General features: G+C 37.6%; 2 protein-coding genes and 1 non-coding gene across 3 annotated transcripts; 2 read left to right on the top strand and 1 right to left on the bottom strand.

Moving 5' to 3' along the window:
- Window positions 1–2,703: 2,703 nt before the first annotated feature.
- On the bottom strand, window positions 2,704–5,279 carry LOC130809280 (uncharacterized). Its single transcript, XM_057674985.1, has 2 exons — window positions 2,831–5,279; window positions 2,704–2,717 (listed from the first exon to the last, which is right to left on the bottom strand). Exons 1-2 carry the CDS (start codon window positions 5,277–5,279, stop codon window positions 2,704–2,706), a joined length of 2,463 nt encoding a protein of 820 aa, XP_057530968.1.
- LOC130801473 (small nucleolar RNA R71) lies at window positions 4,654–4,761 on the top strand. The gene has a single exon (XR_009039621.1). It is a non-coding gene; the product is annotated as a small nucleolar RNA R71 (small nucleolar RNA).
- A 6,187-nt stretch (window positions 5,280–11,466) lies between the features above and the next one.
- On the top strand, window positions 11,467–11,781 carry LOC130809270 (uncharacterized mitochondrial protein AtMg00820-like). The gene has a single exon (XM_057674974.1). The coding sequence runs from the start codon at window positions 11,467–11,469 to the stop codon at window positions 11,779–11,781; it is 315 nt and encodes a 104-aa protein (XP_057530957.1).
- The last annotated feature ends 4,805 nt before the right edge of the window (window positions 11,782–16,586 follow it).

Genomic DNA, 16,586 nt, shown 5'->3' with positions numbered 1-16,586 from the left:
ACCAAAAAAGGACCAGACCATCTAGACTTTAACTTTCCGGGAAAGAACTTGAGTCGAGAATTGAACAATAACACCTTATCTCCCTTTGCAAACTCTCTTGGGAGGATCTTCTTATCATGCCATTTCTTAGTTTTCTCCTTGTAAATCCGAGCACTGTCATAGGCGGACAATCGAAACTCATCTAACTCATTAAGTTGAAGAAGCCTCTTCTCCCCTGCTAACTTGTTATCCATGTTAAGCTCGCGAATTGCCCAATGAGCTTTGTACTCTAACTCGACGGGAAGATGACAGGATTTTCCGTACACAAGCCGGTATGGGGAGGTGCCAATAGGTGTTTTGAAAGCTGTTCTGTAGGCCCAAAGCGTGTCATCAAGCTTCATACTCCAATCTTTCCTAGACTTTGCAACCACCTTTTCTAGTATAGATTTGATCTCGCGGTTGGAAATCTCAACTTGACCGCTTGTTTGGGGATGATATGCAAGTCCAGTACGATGATAAACTTCATACTTCTTGAGAAGAGAATCTAACTTTCGTTCATGAAAATGCGAACCACCATCACTAATGAGAGCTCTAGGAACCCCAAATCTCGGAAGTATGACCTTGCTTAGAAGCCGGATGACCATTTTAGAATCATTGGTGGGAGATGCGATTGCTTCGACCCACTTAGAGACATAGTCGACAGCGACCAAAATGTAGCAATTCCCATTAGAAGATGGAAAAGGTCCCATATAATCGACACCCCAAACGTCAAAAATTTCGACCTCAAGAATACCAGTTTGGGGCATCTCATGCCGCCTCGAAATGTTGCCGGTCCTCTGGCAAGAATCACATGACATAACAAAAGACTGAGCATCCTTGAACATCGTGGGCCAAAAGAAACCAGACTCATTCAGCTTGCGAACGGTTTTATCTGGCCCATGATGTCCCCCATAGGGTGAGCTGTGGCAGCGCTGGAGGATCCCATGGACCTCCCACTCAGGAATGCACCTGCGATAAATTCCATCTGCACACTCACGGAAAAGAAAAGGATCATCCCAAAAATAATATCTAACATCATGCAAGAACCTTTTCTTTTGTTGGTAGGACAAATCAGGAGGCAAAATGCCGCCTACCACATAGTTAGCATAATCTGCAAACCACGGACCCTGTGATGTGACTGCAAACAACTGATCATCAGGAAAAGAATCATCAATAGAGGAGGAGATCTTACCATCATCATACCTGATTCTAGACAGGTGGTCTGCAACTACATTCTCTGCTCCTTTCTTATCACGAATCTCAATATCAAACTCCTGAAGTAAGAGAATCCACCTAATAAGCCTTGGTTTGGCTTCCTTCTTAGCAAGAAGGTACTTTAAAGCTGCATGGTCAGTATACACAATAACCTTGGAACCAAGAAGATATGATCTAAATTTTTCTAAGGCATAAATAACAGCTAAAAGTTCCTTCTCTGTGGTGGCGTAGTTGACCTGAGCCTCATCCAAAGTCTTGCTAGCATAATAAATGGCATGCAAGACCTTGTCCTTTCTTTGCCCGAGCACAGCTCCAACCGCAAAATCACTTGCATCGCACATAATCTCGAATGGGAGTTCCCAATCGGGAGGGCGAATGATGGGTGCGGTTATGAGAGCTTGCTTTATCCTGTTAAAAGACTCAGCACATTCCTCAGTAAAGTCAAAAGGTGCATCTTTAAGAAGAAGTTGGGTTAGTGGTTTAGCAATTTTAGAAAAATCTTGAATAAAGCGGCGGTAAAACCCTGCATGACCAAGAAAACTCCTTACCCCTTTCACATTGACTGGTGGTGGTAATTGCTCAATCACCTGTACCTTGGCTCGATCTACCTGTATGCCCTTATCAGAAATAATGTGGCCAAGAACCACACCCTCAGTCACCATAAAGTGACACTTCTCCCAATTTAAAACCAAATTACATTCTTCACATCTTTTCAAAACTTTAGTGAGATTAGCCAAACAAGATTCAAAAGAACTACCATATACACTAAAGTCATCCATAAAAACTTCCATGATAGACTCTATGAAATGAGAAAAAATGCTCATCATGCAACGCTGAAATGTAGCTGGTGCATTACATAACCCAAATGGCATTCTACGATATGCAAAAGTACCATAAGGACAAGTGAATGTTGTCTTCTCTTGGTCATCAGGATGAATGGGAATTTGGAAGAATCCAGAATAACCATCCAAATAACAAAAATATCTATGACAAGCTAACCTTTCAAGCATTTGATCAATGAAGGGGAGAGGGAAATGATCCTTATGAGTAGCTAAATTCAGTCTCCTGTAATCAATGCACATGCGCCAACCAGTGACAGTTCTAGTGGGAATTAATTCATTTTTATCATTTTTAACAACAGTCATCCCACCTTTTTTTGGAACCACTTGCACAGGACTTACCCACTTAGATGCAGCAATAGGAAAAATAATGCCTGCGTCAAGTAGTTTCAATACCTCACTTTTCACGACTTCTTGCATGTTAGGGTTTAAGCGCCTTTGTGGTTGAATACAAGGCTTGTGATCTTCTTCTAAATGAATCCTATGCATGCAAAAGTCGGGACTAATACCTTTCAAATCATCAACACTATACCCAATGGCCTTCTTATGATTTTTCAGAACATCTAAAAGTTGGGAAAGCTGGGCATCATTGAGTGTAGTGCTGACGATAACAGGATGGAGCTCTTGCTCATCAAGAAAAACATACTTAAGATGGGAAGGGAGAGGTTTTAGTTCGGGCTTCTTTACCTCAACTTTGCATACAGGCCGAACTAACCTCTGCACTCTCTTGCATTTGCTGTGACTAAGCTCTTCATTACAAAGAGCTTGTTCAATAGCATCAATTTTAGTCTTCCAAATGCTAGCATCACCTGTAGAAGATTCAAGACAAAGAACGGCCTCCAAAGGATCTTTCATAAGAGTTAGGGGCAAGTTATCATGACAAATCACATCAACTACATCAATAGCATAGCATTTTTTCTCAAGCATGGGACCTTTCAAAGCATTGCTGAAATTGAAAGTTATATTGTCATCCCCCACAGAAAGTGTAAGTCTACCATTTTTCACATCAATAACTGCTCCTGCCGTATGAAGGAAAGGTCTTCCTAAAATAATAGGAATTTGTCGATCTTCCTCCATATCAAGAACAACAAAATCAACAGGGATATAAAACTTACCTACCCTAACAGGGACGTCCTCTAAAATACCCAAAGGATATTTAACAGAACGGTCGGCCATTTGTAAAGTAATATTGGTAACTTTTAGATCTCCCATTTTCAGTTTAGAACAGACAGAAAAAGGCATTACACTGACACTAGCTCCTAAATCACATAAAGCTTTATCAATAAACAGTGTCCCAATGTGACAGGGGATGGAGAAACTACCAGGATCTTTCAGTTTTGGAGGGGATTTGTTTTGTAGCAAAGCACTACATTGTTCAGTAAAAGCAACTGTTTCCACCTCACTAAAGGCTCTTTTCCTAGTCAATATGTCCTTCATGAATTTAGCATAAGCAGGCACTTGTGTGATTAATTCAGTAAAAGGAACTGTTACCTGCAAATTCTTAACTACCTCCAAGAACTTACCGAATTGTTTGTCAAGCTTGCTCTTTACTTGGCGGTTGGGAAAAGGAAGTGTGATGGGAGGCACTTGCAATGCCTCTTCTTTTGCTTTCTCTTTCTCGTGCACTGCCTCAGAAGGTGCTTCATCAATAACCACTTCAGGAATGCCCACTTCTTTCGAATTTGACTCTTCATTGTGAGGCATGGGCGGCTCATCATAACTCAACCCGCTCCTTGTAGTGATTGCATTGGCGGTCTCCTTGCCATGTGGTTGAGTGGGTTGGCCGGGCAATGCTCCTGCTTGTCTAGAGGAGCTAGATGCAGCCAATTGAGCAACTTGAGTTTCAAGCATTTTATTGTGAGTACCGAGTTGCTCAAGCTGTTTGGCCATTTGGGCCATCATGTTTTTCAACTCCCCCAATTCGGATTGGGGTTGTTGGTTCTGAAAATGCTGCTGTTGATGGCCTTGAGGAGGCCTTTGGAAACCGGGTGGTCCTTGATTGGGCTGATATTGCTGATGTTGCCCATAATGTTGTTGTGGTGCTTGTGGTGGAAAATGTTGTTGTTGAGGATTTAACACATTGTTACTGCGATATGACAGGTTATGATGATTCCGAATTCCAGGATAGTAGCTATTGTTGTTGAAAGGAGGACGAGCTTGAAAAGCATTGACTTGCTCTGGCACCCCCATAGCTCCATTGGGATTAACGGAACACTCCATTAGAGAATGACCATGCACACCGCAATAATCACAAGCAACTCCACCTTGGCTAGAGGTAGCCATAGCATTGACGGGCATAGATGTATTAGCATTCATGCACATCCCATCAATTTTCGCATTCAAAGCTGAGATTTGTGATGATAGAAGGGAATAAGTTTCAACTTCATGCTTCCCCTTCCTTGGTGCTTGAGCTGCGCGCCTAGATGAGCTATTCCATTGATTTTCAGCAAGAGTATCCAAGAGTGAAATAGCCTCAGAAGTTTGTTTGTTCATGAAAGAGCCGCCAGCCGCACCATCTACCATCCTCTTAGTCTCATTATCAAGACCATTATAAAAAGATTGCATAAGAAATTCCTTCTCTATACCGTGATGAGGGCACATATATTGGTAATCTTTGAATCTCTCCCACGCATCATGAAAAGTCTCCCCCGCATCTTGTGAGAAACTATAGAGCTTAACTCTGTAGTCGTGAGTCTTATAACCGGGATAATACTTCACTAGGAAAGCATCAGACAATTGCGCCCAAGTAGTAATGGTGTTTGGAAGAGAGTTATACCAACGTTGAGCCTTGCCTGCCAAAGAGAAACGAAAGAGGTACAAGTAGAGCTCGTCGTCAGTCATCCCAGTAATCTTTTGTAGAGAACATGCTTGAAGGAATTTCTGCAGATGATCGACGGGTTCTTCATTGTCAAGACCATAGAACTGATTTCCCGTGATCATATTCATAACATGGGATTTGATGTCAAAGTTTCCAGCATTAGTAGTCGGCATCCTAATCCCCGCGGTAACATTGCTAGCCTTGGGCTGTGTAGACTGCCTAAGAGTTCTCTCGGGAGTCTGAGCCGCCATGTCAAGAGATCGAGAGGCCTGTTGAGCTTGTTTACGAGCCTCCGCCCTCCTTTTCTTTGCACTTGCGTGTGTTTTACGAGCAGTTGCCTCAACCTCAGGATCAAAAAACAAAGGTTGCTTGTTGGTACTCCTGGTCATGCACAAAAAACACTAAAACAAACGTAAATACGCTCGAAGAACAGTTGTTCTTCGAGTGGGTTAGCAAAAGCAAACGCTAAATTCAAAAAGTAAAATTGTTGCCCTTCCCCGGCAACGGCGCCAAATTTTGATAGGTCGTTTTACTACCAAAAATAATTCCTAATTCACCTAACTAGTATAGTTGGGAAAGTAGGGTCGAACCACTGTGGAAGGACAAATGAAGTTACAATTTAAATTAAGTTCACTATTGTTAACGATCAAATGTTGGATTTTTGGTTATCTAAGTAGAACGCAAAAATAAGAGATGAATAGAATTCAATAATTAAAAACCTAGGGCTAAAAGGATCCACTATGCATAGATCATGATTCATGAACAACAATTGGGATAGGAATGAATATAGGCGAAGGAAGATGTTGCTCTCGCAAACAAATTCGACAATTAAACAATAAAACAAGCTATCGCGATTAAAGCTTAATTGTTCAAAGAAGGAAATCGTTCACTCAAACTCGCAACTCTCGCTTATAGAATTGAGCGAATAAAACTTGCAAATTGGCCAAACATGCAATCAATCTAGAACCCATCAATTGAATCACCTAAACAAACCAAATTTAAATCCTAAAATCAAACAAGAATCATGACCTTTTGCATAGTTTCACCAAACCCTAGAAATAAAACTACTCACTAAGCATATTAAAACTAACAAGAGATTCAACAATTAAATTCATGGAGAAAATCAAATTCAAATTTAATGGAAAAACAAACATTCAAAAATAATAATGATAAACAAGAACAAGAGATTGGAATTGAAACTAATACCTTCAATATAATTAAAATTACAATGTTCAAGTGTTGATTAACAATCCCCCATGACAAGTAATGTGCTAAATCTCTTCAATACCTAGCCCTCAAAACAGAGAATAAAAAAAACCGTCTTGAAAATTCCCCTCAAAAGCTATTTATATCCTCCTCAAAAGAGATCGGAGGATACGAGAAGTTACTAAAAAAATAACTGCAGTACCCGGCCGGGTATGTGGAAACCCGGGCGGGTGCGAAGCATAACTAAATCTCAAAGGTCAAAAATTTTCTAAGTCCAGGAGTAAACCCGGCCGGGTATGTGGAAACCCGCCCGGGTACGCAGCTGAGCATTTTAATCTTCAATAGAGGCCTGGCCGGGTATGTGGGAAACCCGGCCGGGCGCGTGTGGCAACTTTTTCTTCCAAATAACATCTTCAAATTCTTCTAAGTATCAAGTGCAAACCCGGTCGGGTATGTGGAAACCCGGCCGGGTATGCGAGGCTCACCCGGCCGGGTATGAGGAAACCCACCCGGGTATGAGACCTGGTCAGCACAAAAATGACCTTTGAGTAGCTTATGACCTTCCAACTTGCAAATCTCGCTCCAAGAGTCGATTCCTAGCATAATTAGAGCTTTGTACCTACAAAATAGATAAGAAACAAACACTCCAACCAAGCATAAAAACCAATAGAAAATTGAGCAAAATACGCGAGAAATGCTATGAAAATACAATGGGGGCATGGTAGAAAATAATATATAAAATACACACATCACCATGTATTTTCTATCTATACTCTTCAAAAGGTCAAACATACCAATCCTAATTAATAGGATGACTTATTCATTCTTGTATATCCAAAACTTTCACTTAACTTTTAGTAAACCCGAGCATTCCCTTTATAACCTTTTTTTACGACACAACGTTTGAAAATGTTAAAGCATTCTAATTATTAAATGATATAGTGCTATAGTCATGTCAAAGAAATCCACTAAATATAACATGAAATTCTTCAAACAAATTGATGAACACCAAGAAGGTCTATTCAATTAAGTTGGTTGTTACTTACAAAGGAACCAATCAAGTGAAGAAAGCCAAGATCAACATCTTGAATCTTGATGCATCAACATGAGATATTCAATATGAAGCCAAATGAGAATATAAATGAAATATTTACACGTTTCACTTTAATGATAAATGGTCTTTATTCTCTATCAAAGATATTCACAACTAGTGAAAAACTAAAAAAGATTCTAAGGTGTCTTCCTCGTTCCAAATTGGGTCCTTAAGTCTAGTTATTAAAAAGACACAAAATCTTCGTAAATTACCCTTAAATGATCTTCTTTGAAAGCTTGCAACGCCTGAATTAACTCTCGATAATGATGGTGAAAGTAAAGTCATACATTCTATGAAGAAACTTGCCCTTAAATCAAAAAAGGTTGAAGAGTCCTCTAGGGTTGAAAAAGATAACGATGATGAGGAATATCTATTCACAATGGTACTAAGAGGACTTTCACACATAATGAAAATGAGGAGAAAGTTCAAAGTTCTCTGATAATAAATTTTGAATTCAAAAGAACGAGAAATTCAAGAACAACAAAAAAACAAGTTATGAATGATTCTGAATCCTCTAGTGATTATGACTTTGAATAAGAAAAGACACATCTTTGATTGATAGCTGACAATGAAGAAGAATCGGATGAGATAACTCTTGAACATTTAAATTCATGTCCAAAAGAGGTTTTAGAAGATTACGTATCATAATTAAAAATGAAAATTATTAGCCTCTAAAGAAGTGATGAATTGATAAAATAAATAGATGATTTGAAGAAAGTGTTATCCAACACAACTCGTTAACTAAGTTTAATGATTCTAAATCACAATTTCAAACTATGATAAGCTTGCAAAGGTGGTTCTCCAATAAAAGTAAAATTGGTTACAACTTACAACAATATGAAACATACTAATAAAAATTCAACCATCTTTATTAAATGTACAACTAAAAGAAAATATATGTCTAAGTGGTTTTATCATTGCAAAGAAGGGCATATAAAAATTTTATGTCCCTATAGGCGCGATGATCATCACATCATTAAAAATACTTTTACAATGCTATAAGAACATGTAAAGCAAATTTGGGATCTTTAGGGAACAAGACCTTCTTACATGGTCAATCCTGAATATAAACCTATGTTTTTCAATTGGTCTATGAAAAAAGGTTAATATTTTGTTTTGCAGGAAAGCCTTAAATCTAAAGATTAAAAATAGACAACGAATAGTGGATGTTCGAGGTGTTAGAATAATATCTTCTGATTACTAGAATATTTTGTATAATCAATATGATTGTGTAGAATATTAGGAAAATATTCTAAAGTATAGTTTGTAATATTGTATATATTCCCATTATTCCTAATGAGAAAGACAACCAAATCATTCTTTCATGGTATCATTAGCCTAGGTTTTTTTGATCCCTCACATCCCATCCTCCCTCTTGCCGCCGCCCAGCCACCATCAAGGCTACCGCCACCTCTTTCTCCACCTCTCCTTGTTGCTCTCTCCATGGCCTCTCCCACAAAAATTTATCCCGCCACTTTGGTTACTAACATCAAAACAAGCGTGCCTATCCAACTTGATGAAGATGGTTCCAATTTTCATACTTGGGTCACCTTATTCAAGCTTCATTGTCGAGCTCACCTTATGGATTCTCACATTCTTCCCGATGACTCCTCTAAAGCATTAGTTTCCAAAGATTTCGAATGGTAACGTCTTAATGACATTGTTCGTACATGGATTTATGGCTCTATTAGTCAATCTCTTCTTCAATCCATAGTTCGTCCCGATGATTGTGCTTTTGATGCTTGGAATCGTCTTGAGAACAATTTTCAAAATAATAAGACCTCTCGAATTCTTCATCTTGAGTCTCAATTTAATGAAAACTTTCTATCCAATTTTTTCCCAATGTGAAATCTTATTGTAATGAACTTGAAACTATTGCTAATTCTCTTACTAATCTTGGCACTTCCATCACTGATACTCGATTGCCTCTCCAAGTTATTCATGGCTTGACTTCGGAATACATAACTTTTCGATCTTTGGTTCAACATATGAATCCCATTCCCCCTTTTGATACTCTTCGTTCTATGTTAGAATTCTGAGAACGCTCCAACCATAAACACAATTCTCCCGCTCAAGATTCGACCCTTATTACCACAAACAAAGCTTCTTTTTCAGAAAATTCAGCTCATTTTAACCACCGCGGCCCTCCCCACCACTATGGTGGCCACCGTCACTCTCGTCGTGGTGGCCGGAACAATCGTGGCAGCCACCCTGGCTCCGCTAGTTATTCTGCCCACTGGCAGCAGCCTCATTCCAGGCCCAATCCACCATCTGCTTCTCGGACCAACAACAAGTCTTCTAGCCCACCCTCCTTTCCCTCTTCTTATTCCCCTTCTTGGCATTACTGGGCCGGACAACATTGGGCCCAACCTACTGCTCCCTATCCCATTACACCTTGGGCTCCTCCTTCTCAAAGCAATGCACCTTCTGCTGGTCTTCTTGGTCCGCGATCGGCACAAAGTTATCATACCAGGACTAGTGCTTCTATGAATTATATTCCTACTGACATCGATTATGCCATGAGCACTCTCTCTTTGTCTACTCCGGATGAGCAGTTTTATATAGATACCGGTGCCACATCCCACATGACTCGATCTTAAGGTACTTTACTTCCTGATTTTCCTTTAAAGCATCAATTCAATAATGCTATTGTTGTCGGTAATGGTAATTTAATTCCAGTTCTTGGTCACGGGTATATTTCTTTTCTTTCCTCCCAAAAATTCCTTACCTTAAAAAATTTCTTACCCACCTAAACTTATTAAAAATCTTATTTTTGTTCGTAAATTCACTCATGATAATATGGTTTCCGTTGAATTTGATCCTTTTGGATTTTCTGTGAAGGATTTAGCCACGGGGAGCATCGTTCTGAGATCTGATAACACGGGTGATCTTTATCCTTTCCCATCTACACATGGAGTTTCTCCTGCGTCCTCCACATTATCAGCTTTTGCGTTATTTCTTCTAGTATTTGACATTCCCGTTTAGGACATCCGGGCAATGCGGTTTTAAATTCCTTGTATTCTTCTCGTTTAATTCAATGTAATAAAGATCCTCATTTTGTTTGTCATTCTTGTCCTTTAGGGAAACACATTCAATTACCTTTTGTTAATTCTATGTCTATGAGTTCTAAGCCTTTTGATATTGTTTATAGTGATTTGTGGACATCTCCTAATTTTAGTCCATCGGGATATAAATATTACGTTTCTTTTTCTTGATTATACTAATTTTTTGTGGACTTTTCCTTTATTTCGCAAATCTCAAGTTTATGATGTGTTTGTGAATTTCAATACTTTTGTTAATACCCAATTTGAGCTTAACATAAAATCTTTCCAATGTGATAATGGGGGTGAATTTGACAATAATATGTTTCATCACTTTTGTACTAGTCAGGGCATTACTCTTCGTTTTTCATGTCCTTACACATCTTCTCAAAATGGGAAATCCGAATGCAAAATCCGCTCCATCAATAACATCATTCGTACTCTTTTGTGTCATGCTTCCCTTCCTCCGTCTTTTTGGCCTTATGCCTTAAACACGGCTACTTATCTCCTTAATATTCTTCCTTCTAAAATTCTTGGTAATCTCACTCCCACTCACTTTCTTTATCGTAAGTCTCCTACATATACTCATCTACGGGTTTTTGGGTGTTTATGTTTCCCTCTCTTTCCCTCTACTACTATCCACAAACTCCACCCACGTTCCATTCCATGTGTCTTTTTAGGATACCCGTCTTCTCATAGAGGTTACAAGTGCTATGATCTCTCATCCCGTAAAATCATTATATCTCGACATGTTCTATTTTATGAGGCCACCTTTCCTTTTTCTCAATCTCCTTCTCCGTCTCCCTCAAACTACCAATTCTTAGATGATAATATCCCTCTTCGTTTGCTCAAAACAACCCATACAAATCCCTCCTACTGGGCCTACTCCTACGTCCAGCCCAACTACTCACCCCTCCCCTACCCAGCTCCAGCAGATAAGCCAACCAGCCTCACCTCTCCAGCCTATTCTATCCTTTGGGCCTGATCCTTCCCTGAGCCCAACAGCTGCTCCCCCCTCCCTCTGCCTGCGTACTTCCTTTACTGGGCCTTTCTCTGCTTTCGGCCCAGCTACACTTCAGCCCACTCATTCCTTCCTCTCCTCTTCTCCCTTACATCCATCCAACTCTACCGGGCCTGCCTCACGCAGCCCAGTCCATTCCCACTCTCAATCTTCCTCTTCCTCTTTCACTCCCAACTCTCCATCCTCACCAACCGGCATGGTTACGCGTAGTAAACATGATATTTTCAAACCCAATCAATAAATACTATTCCCATGCTTTATCTGTTTCTTTTTCTTCCTTACCCAAATCTCCTCTTCATGCCCTTCATGAACCGAACTGGAAGTTAGCTATGCAAGAGGAATTTGATGCCTTAATTGAGAATCACACTTGGGATCTGGTACCTCGTCCTCCTAATGCTAATATCATTCGATCTTTGTGGGTATTTCGTGTCAAGACCAAGTCCGATGGTTCTTTTGAGCGCTATATAGCGCGTCTTGTTGGTGATGGTAAATCTGAAAGGGAAGGCATTGACTGTGATGAAACTTTTTAGTCCGGTTATGAAACCCGCTTGTATTCGCATTATTTTAAGTATTGCCCTTTCCAGGTCTTGGTCTATTCATCAGCTAGATGTTAAGAATACTTTTCTTCATGGCCACTTGACTGAGATTGTTTACATGCATCAGCCTCTGGGTTTTCGTGATCCTACTCGTCCTGATCATGTTTGTCTTCTTCGTAAGTCTCTTTATGGTCTCAAGCAGGCTCCTCGTGCTTGGTATCACCGGTTTGCCACTTTTGCGACTACTATTGGTTTTACTAACAGCATTTCTGATAATTCTCTTTTTGTTTACTTTCATGGTTTTGATATTGCTTATCTGTTGTTATATGTGGATGATATTATTCTTACGGCTTCTTCTGATTTACTCCGTGAGTCTCTTATGTCCAAGCTTAGCTCTGAGTTTCCCATGAAGGATTTGGGTCCTCTTAATAATTTTTTGGGTATTGCTGTTAATCGTACATCTACGGGCCTCTTTCTCTCTCAACAGCAGTATGCCTCTGAAATTCTTGAAGAGGCTGACATGTCTCAATGTAAACCTGTTGCTACTCCTGTTGCTACCTCCGGCAAACTTTGTGCTAATGTTGGTTCTTCTTGTGATGATCCTACATTATATCGTAGTCTGGCTGGTGCTTTGCAGCATCTTACTTTCACCCGCCCAGATATTTCATATGTTGTTCAGCAGGTTTGCCTTTATATGCATGATACTAGGATTGAACATATGGCTGCTATTTACCGCATTCTTCGCTATGTCAAAGGTACTATTCACTATAGTCTGCAGTTGTATCGTTCTAATCTTTCGACTCTTTTGTCCTATACCGATGCTGATTGGGGTGGATGTCCTGACACTCGCCGCTCTACTTCTGGTTACTGTGTGTTTCTTGATGATAATTTAATTTCTTAGTCCGCTAAACGACAGCCTACTGTTTCCAAATCTAGTGCTGAGGCTGAATATCGTGGTGTTGCTAATGCTGTTTTTGAAACTTGTTGGATTCGTAATTTACTTCTTGAGCTTCACTGTCCTATTGCTACAGCTACTCTTGTCTATTGTGACAATGTTAGTGTCGTCTATTTGGCTGGTATTCCAGTGCATCACCAGTGCACTAAACATATTGATATCGACATTCATTTTGTTCGTGAAAAAGTTAAACATGGTGATGTTCGGGTGCTTCATGTTCCAACTCGTTATCAAATTGCTGAGATTTTCACCAAAGGTCTGCCTCAAGTATTATTTGATGATTTTCATTCCAGTCTCAGCGTCTGTAAACCTTTCGATTTGACTGCGGGGGTGTGTTAGAATAGTATCTTTTGATTACTAGAATATTTTGTATAATCAATATGATTGTGTAGAATATTAGGAAAATATTAGTTTCCTAAAGTATAGTTTGTAATATTGTATATATTCTCATTACTCCTAATGAGAAAGGCAACCAAATCATTTTTTCACGAGGCACATGAGTGTAATAATGATATTATATTATTATGCATGTTTATGTGTCTAATGATTGATTACTTGAAAATATGCTTAATACTGATTGAATATTATGCATGAGTTTAAGAAGAGCTTGATATTATGATTAGTTTATAAGTATTTCTTATATAAATGAACATAAAAAAGGAGAAGATGTGTGAATTGATATGTTGTTTGTTTATGTGATATTTAATATATGTCATAGTCGAAAAACTTTTAAGGAGTTTAATATATCATTTTGCCTTTTATGAAGGGGGAGATTAAACTTAATACCTTTTAAATGATGAAATTAATCATATATTAAATTTAACTTGTAATGTTTTTATAAATAATTGTGTTTATCTTATTAAAATAATATATCTTACTTTCATGGTTAGTTTATTAAATAAATTATCTTGGATGACTTATTTAATATTGTATAAGTTTATGTATTAATGATTTTTGTGTTTAACGTGTGATTATTTGTTTAATTAAGATTTCTCAAAAAGTAGGAAGTTGATTAGAGAAATTTGAATCAACCTTCTGAGCAGATATTGAAAGGTTTGAGTTAGTTTTTGATACATTGTCTTCCTATGATCTTATATGTTGTTGACGGCTGAATGCTTTCCAAAGTGTTTTAAATAGAGGTGTTCATTGGGGTGATCGGGTCGGTTTCGGACAGGTGTCATTCGATTCGGTTATATTTCATATGTGTGTTGCGACAGGTCATACTCGAGTCGGGTCGGTTAGTCACGATTCGGTTGAAGATCGGTTATTCGAACTATCGGGTTAGCATCAGGTCGGTGTTGGTTAAAGTTCGTGTCGATTTTCAATCGGTCTTAGGTTGTCACGGTTAATAATTGGTTCGGTTTTACCAGGTATAGATCGGGTTCGGGTATTTTCAAGTAGTATTCGGCTACGAATTGCGATTTACTAATTACTATTGATGGAGTTAGTATTAGATTAAGTTGTTAGTCATTTTTTAATTGATGATAAGGTTCCTTTACTTAAAGCAAAATAGTGAAAATGCAAATCAATTAGTGATCATTATTACATTTTTACTTTTACTTGTTTGACCGAAAATTAAAAGTAGTTAAATAAACATTGACCACTGATTATTAACTCTAAATATATAAAACCATGTATTTAATAAAATTTATTTTAATAAAATATTTATGACTTTATTAGAATAACTAATAAGATGATTGAATATGAGTCAATCACACTTCTATGTAAAAAATTGGTTCAGGTTTACAGCAGTTCGACCTAAACTTCGTTGGGGTTAAGTCGGTTTTAGCGGGATCGAGTTCGGTTTTGAGCATGATTCGGGTCGGTCATTATTAGGTTCGGGTAATCTCAGTTAATGGTTATGTGTCATTTAGAAAAATTGGTTATAGCTCGTGTTCAGTTTTTCCATTTTCGGTTGTCAACCAGTTCGGGTATAGCTTCGAGTCGGGTAATATCGGTTCGATAAACCTAATAAAGGAACACATTTTCGGGTCAGTTTACTTTCGGTTTCGGATCGAATTATCGGGTCAGGTCACTTTTGAACAGCTCTAGTTTTAAATTATTGATTTTTGTATGCTTTAAATTAACGTTGAGTAGGAAATTTTCTGTTAAAGCATTCGAAATTAAAATTGTACATTGACAATATAGGGCATGTATGTTACATTTGAATTTTGAATCCAATTCAAGAAGCAACTTTAAGTTGAAGACGGTACTGAACAAAACGACTCTTCATGCCTTTTCTATATACATATAAAAAGGTCTTCACTCTACGTCTTACTACTTAAAGTTCAAAAAGTTATCATTGTATTAAATAAGATTGTTCTTTAGAAAAGTCTCTTGTGTTACACTTATTAAAGTGTCGTTTTTATTTGAGTACTGGGTTTTATCTTTCGTCAACATATTGATCTAAGATTTCAAGTTAGTGAAAGGGATTTGATACCCATGGGTTAAGAGAAGTCTTGGCAGAGACTAGGTTATTTATAATTGAACCTCGTTAACAAATAATTGTGTTTTATCTAAGTTTCTTGTTGCTCTTTATTATTTCGTATATAATCTTCCACAAACATATGTAATATATTTTTATTAGAACAAATGTAGTCTTCTACTAGGAAACTAAATGGAATGGTATGACTTCATTAGTCATTACACAAAAATTCCCAATGTTATGTAACTTTTAAAGTAGTTAACGTCTTAAAAAAGTATATATTTTAAGGCTTAATGAAGCATATTATATGAATATACGTTCTTGATAGAAACTTATAAATATAACCACATGTCTTAAGAAAAATACAGATGCCCAATATTCATTTAATTAGTTCAACTTTTAGTTAAGTTTGGCTTGATAAAGTCCACACCAACATTAGTGTGGATTATTAATTAACTTTTATGAATAACATTGTTCAAATACAGCTATCAATTCGTTTTTTTATTAAAAGTAGTCGACAATTAAATTCAAATTTTCTTATTAATTAATTAATTTTATATTTGTAATAGTATGAGCCTAGTAGAGGTTACTAGAGGGAAAAAATAGCCCAATAAATAACTAGAGATATTTAAATGGACTGGATTGCAAGTAAATAATTAAGTGTGTTAAATTCTACCCCAAATAAAGGGGTACTTAGTACCCCCAGCCCACCGCAAGGTAATTCTTTACTCAAACTTGTCTCCATCTTCATGCGGCTATTGCCTATTACACCTTGCCTCATCTTCTTCTGTGTTTATACCAAATTACATATTTTACTGCCTTAAAAACTTTTATCCTCTTCTTTTATTCTTCTGTATTGTTTATGTCATAAAGTTTTCCCCCAAATTGATTAGCTTCATTTCAGGCGACCCCATATAAAAAATAAAATGATACATATTCTGATTGAGATAGATCTCCACTATCAAATTATTAAAATATGTGAAAAATGAAATTTAGGACTTCACATTGATTATTGTGAACATGATCCCCACAAAGAATCTTGTGAGTTAAGTTTTGGAAAATTGGATATTTGGTATAAACTCCATAAGATGATAAATTTACTTTATATTGCATAATGATCAAAGAAGGATCTAAAATAAGAAATTAGAGCAACAACTTTACCATGGATAGGCCGACTAGAGGTTTATTGTTGAATAACATTAAATGCAAAAAAAGATATATTTCAAGATCCAATTAAATGTATATCTACCAAGCACATGAATAAACACCCCACATTTGCACTATTCTTATTTGTTTCTTCTCATTCTATCATACTTCTCTATCAAATATTAATGGTCAACTTAGCATTCACTCTTTAGTTTTGAATACTTTCTCTAGTTTTATCAGACCTGATCAATCATTTTATGATTGATATATTTG

This window comes from Amaranthus tricolor, chromosome 1, assembly GCF_026212465.1.
Source record: "Amaranthus tricolor cultivar Red isolate AtriRed21 chromosome 1, ASM2621246v1, whole genome shotgun sequence".
NCBI lineage: Eukaryota > Viridiplantae > Streptophyta > Magnoliopsida > Caryophyllales > Amaranthaceae > Amaranthus > Amaranthus tricolor.
Note: the sequence above shows the minus strand (reverse complement) of the source record. Positions and strands in the feature narration are given on the sequence as shown.

Coding starts and splice junctions, on each gene's coding strand:
- LOC130809280 (XM_057674985.1), bottom strand. CDS start 5,279: ATGACCAGGAGTACCAACAAGCAACCTTTGTTTTTTGATCCTGAGGTT.
- LOC130809270 (XM_057674974.1), top strand. CDS start 11,467: ATGATATTTTCAAACCCAATCAATAAATACTATTCCCATGCTTTATCT.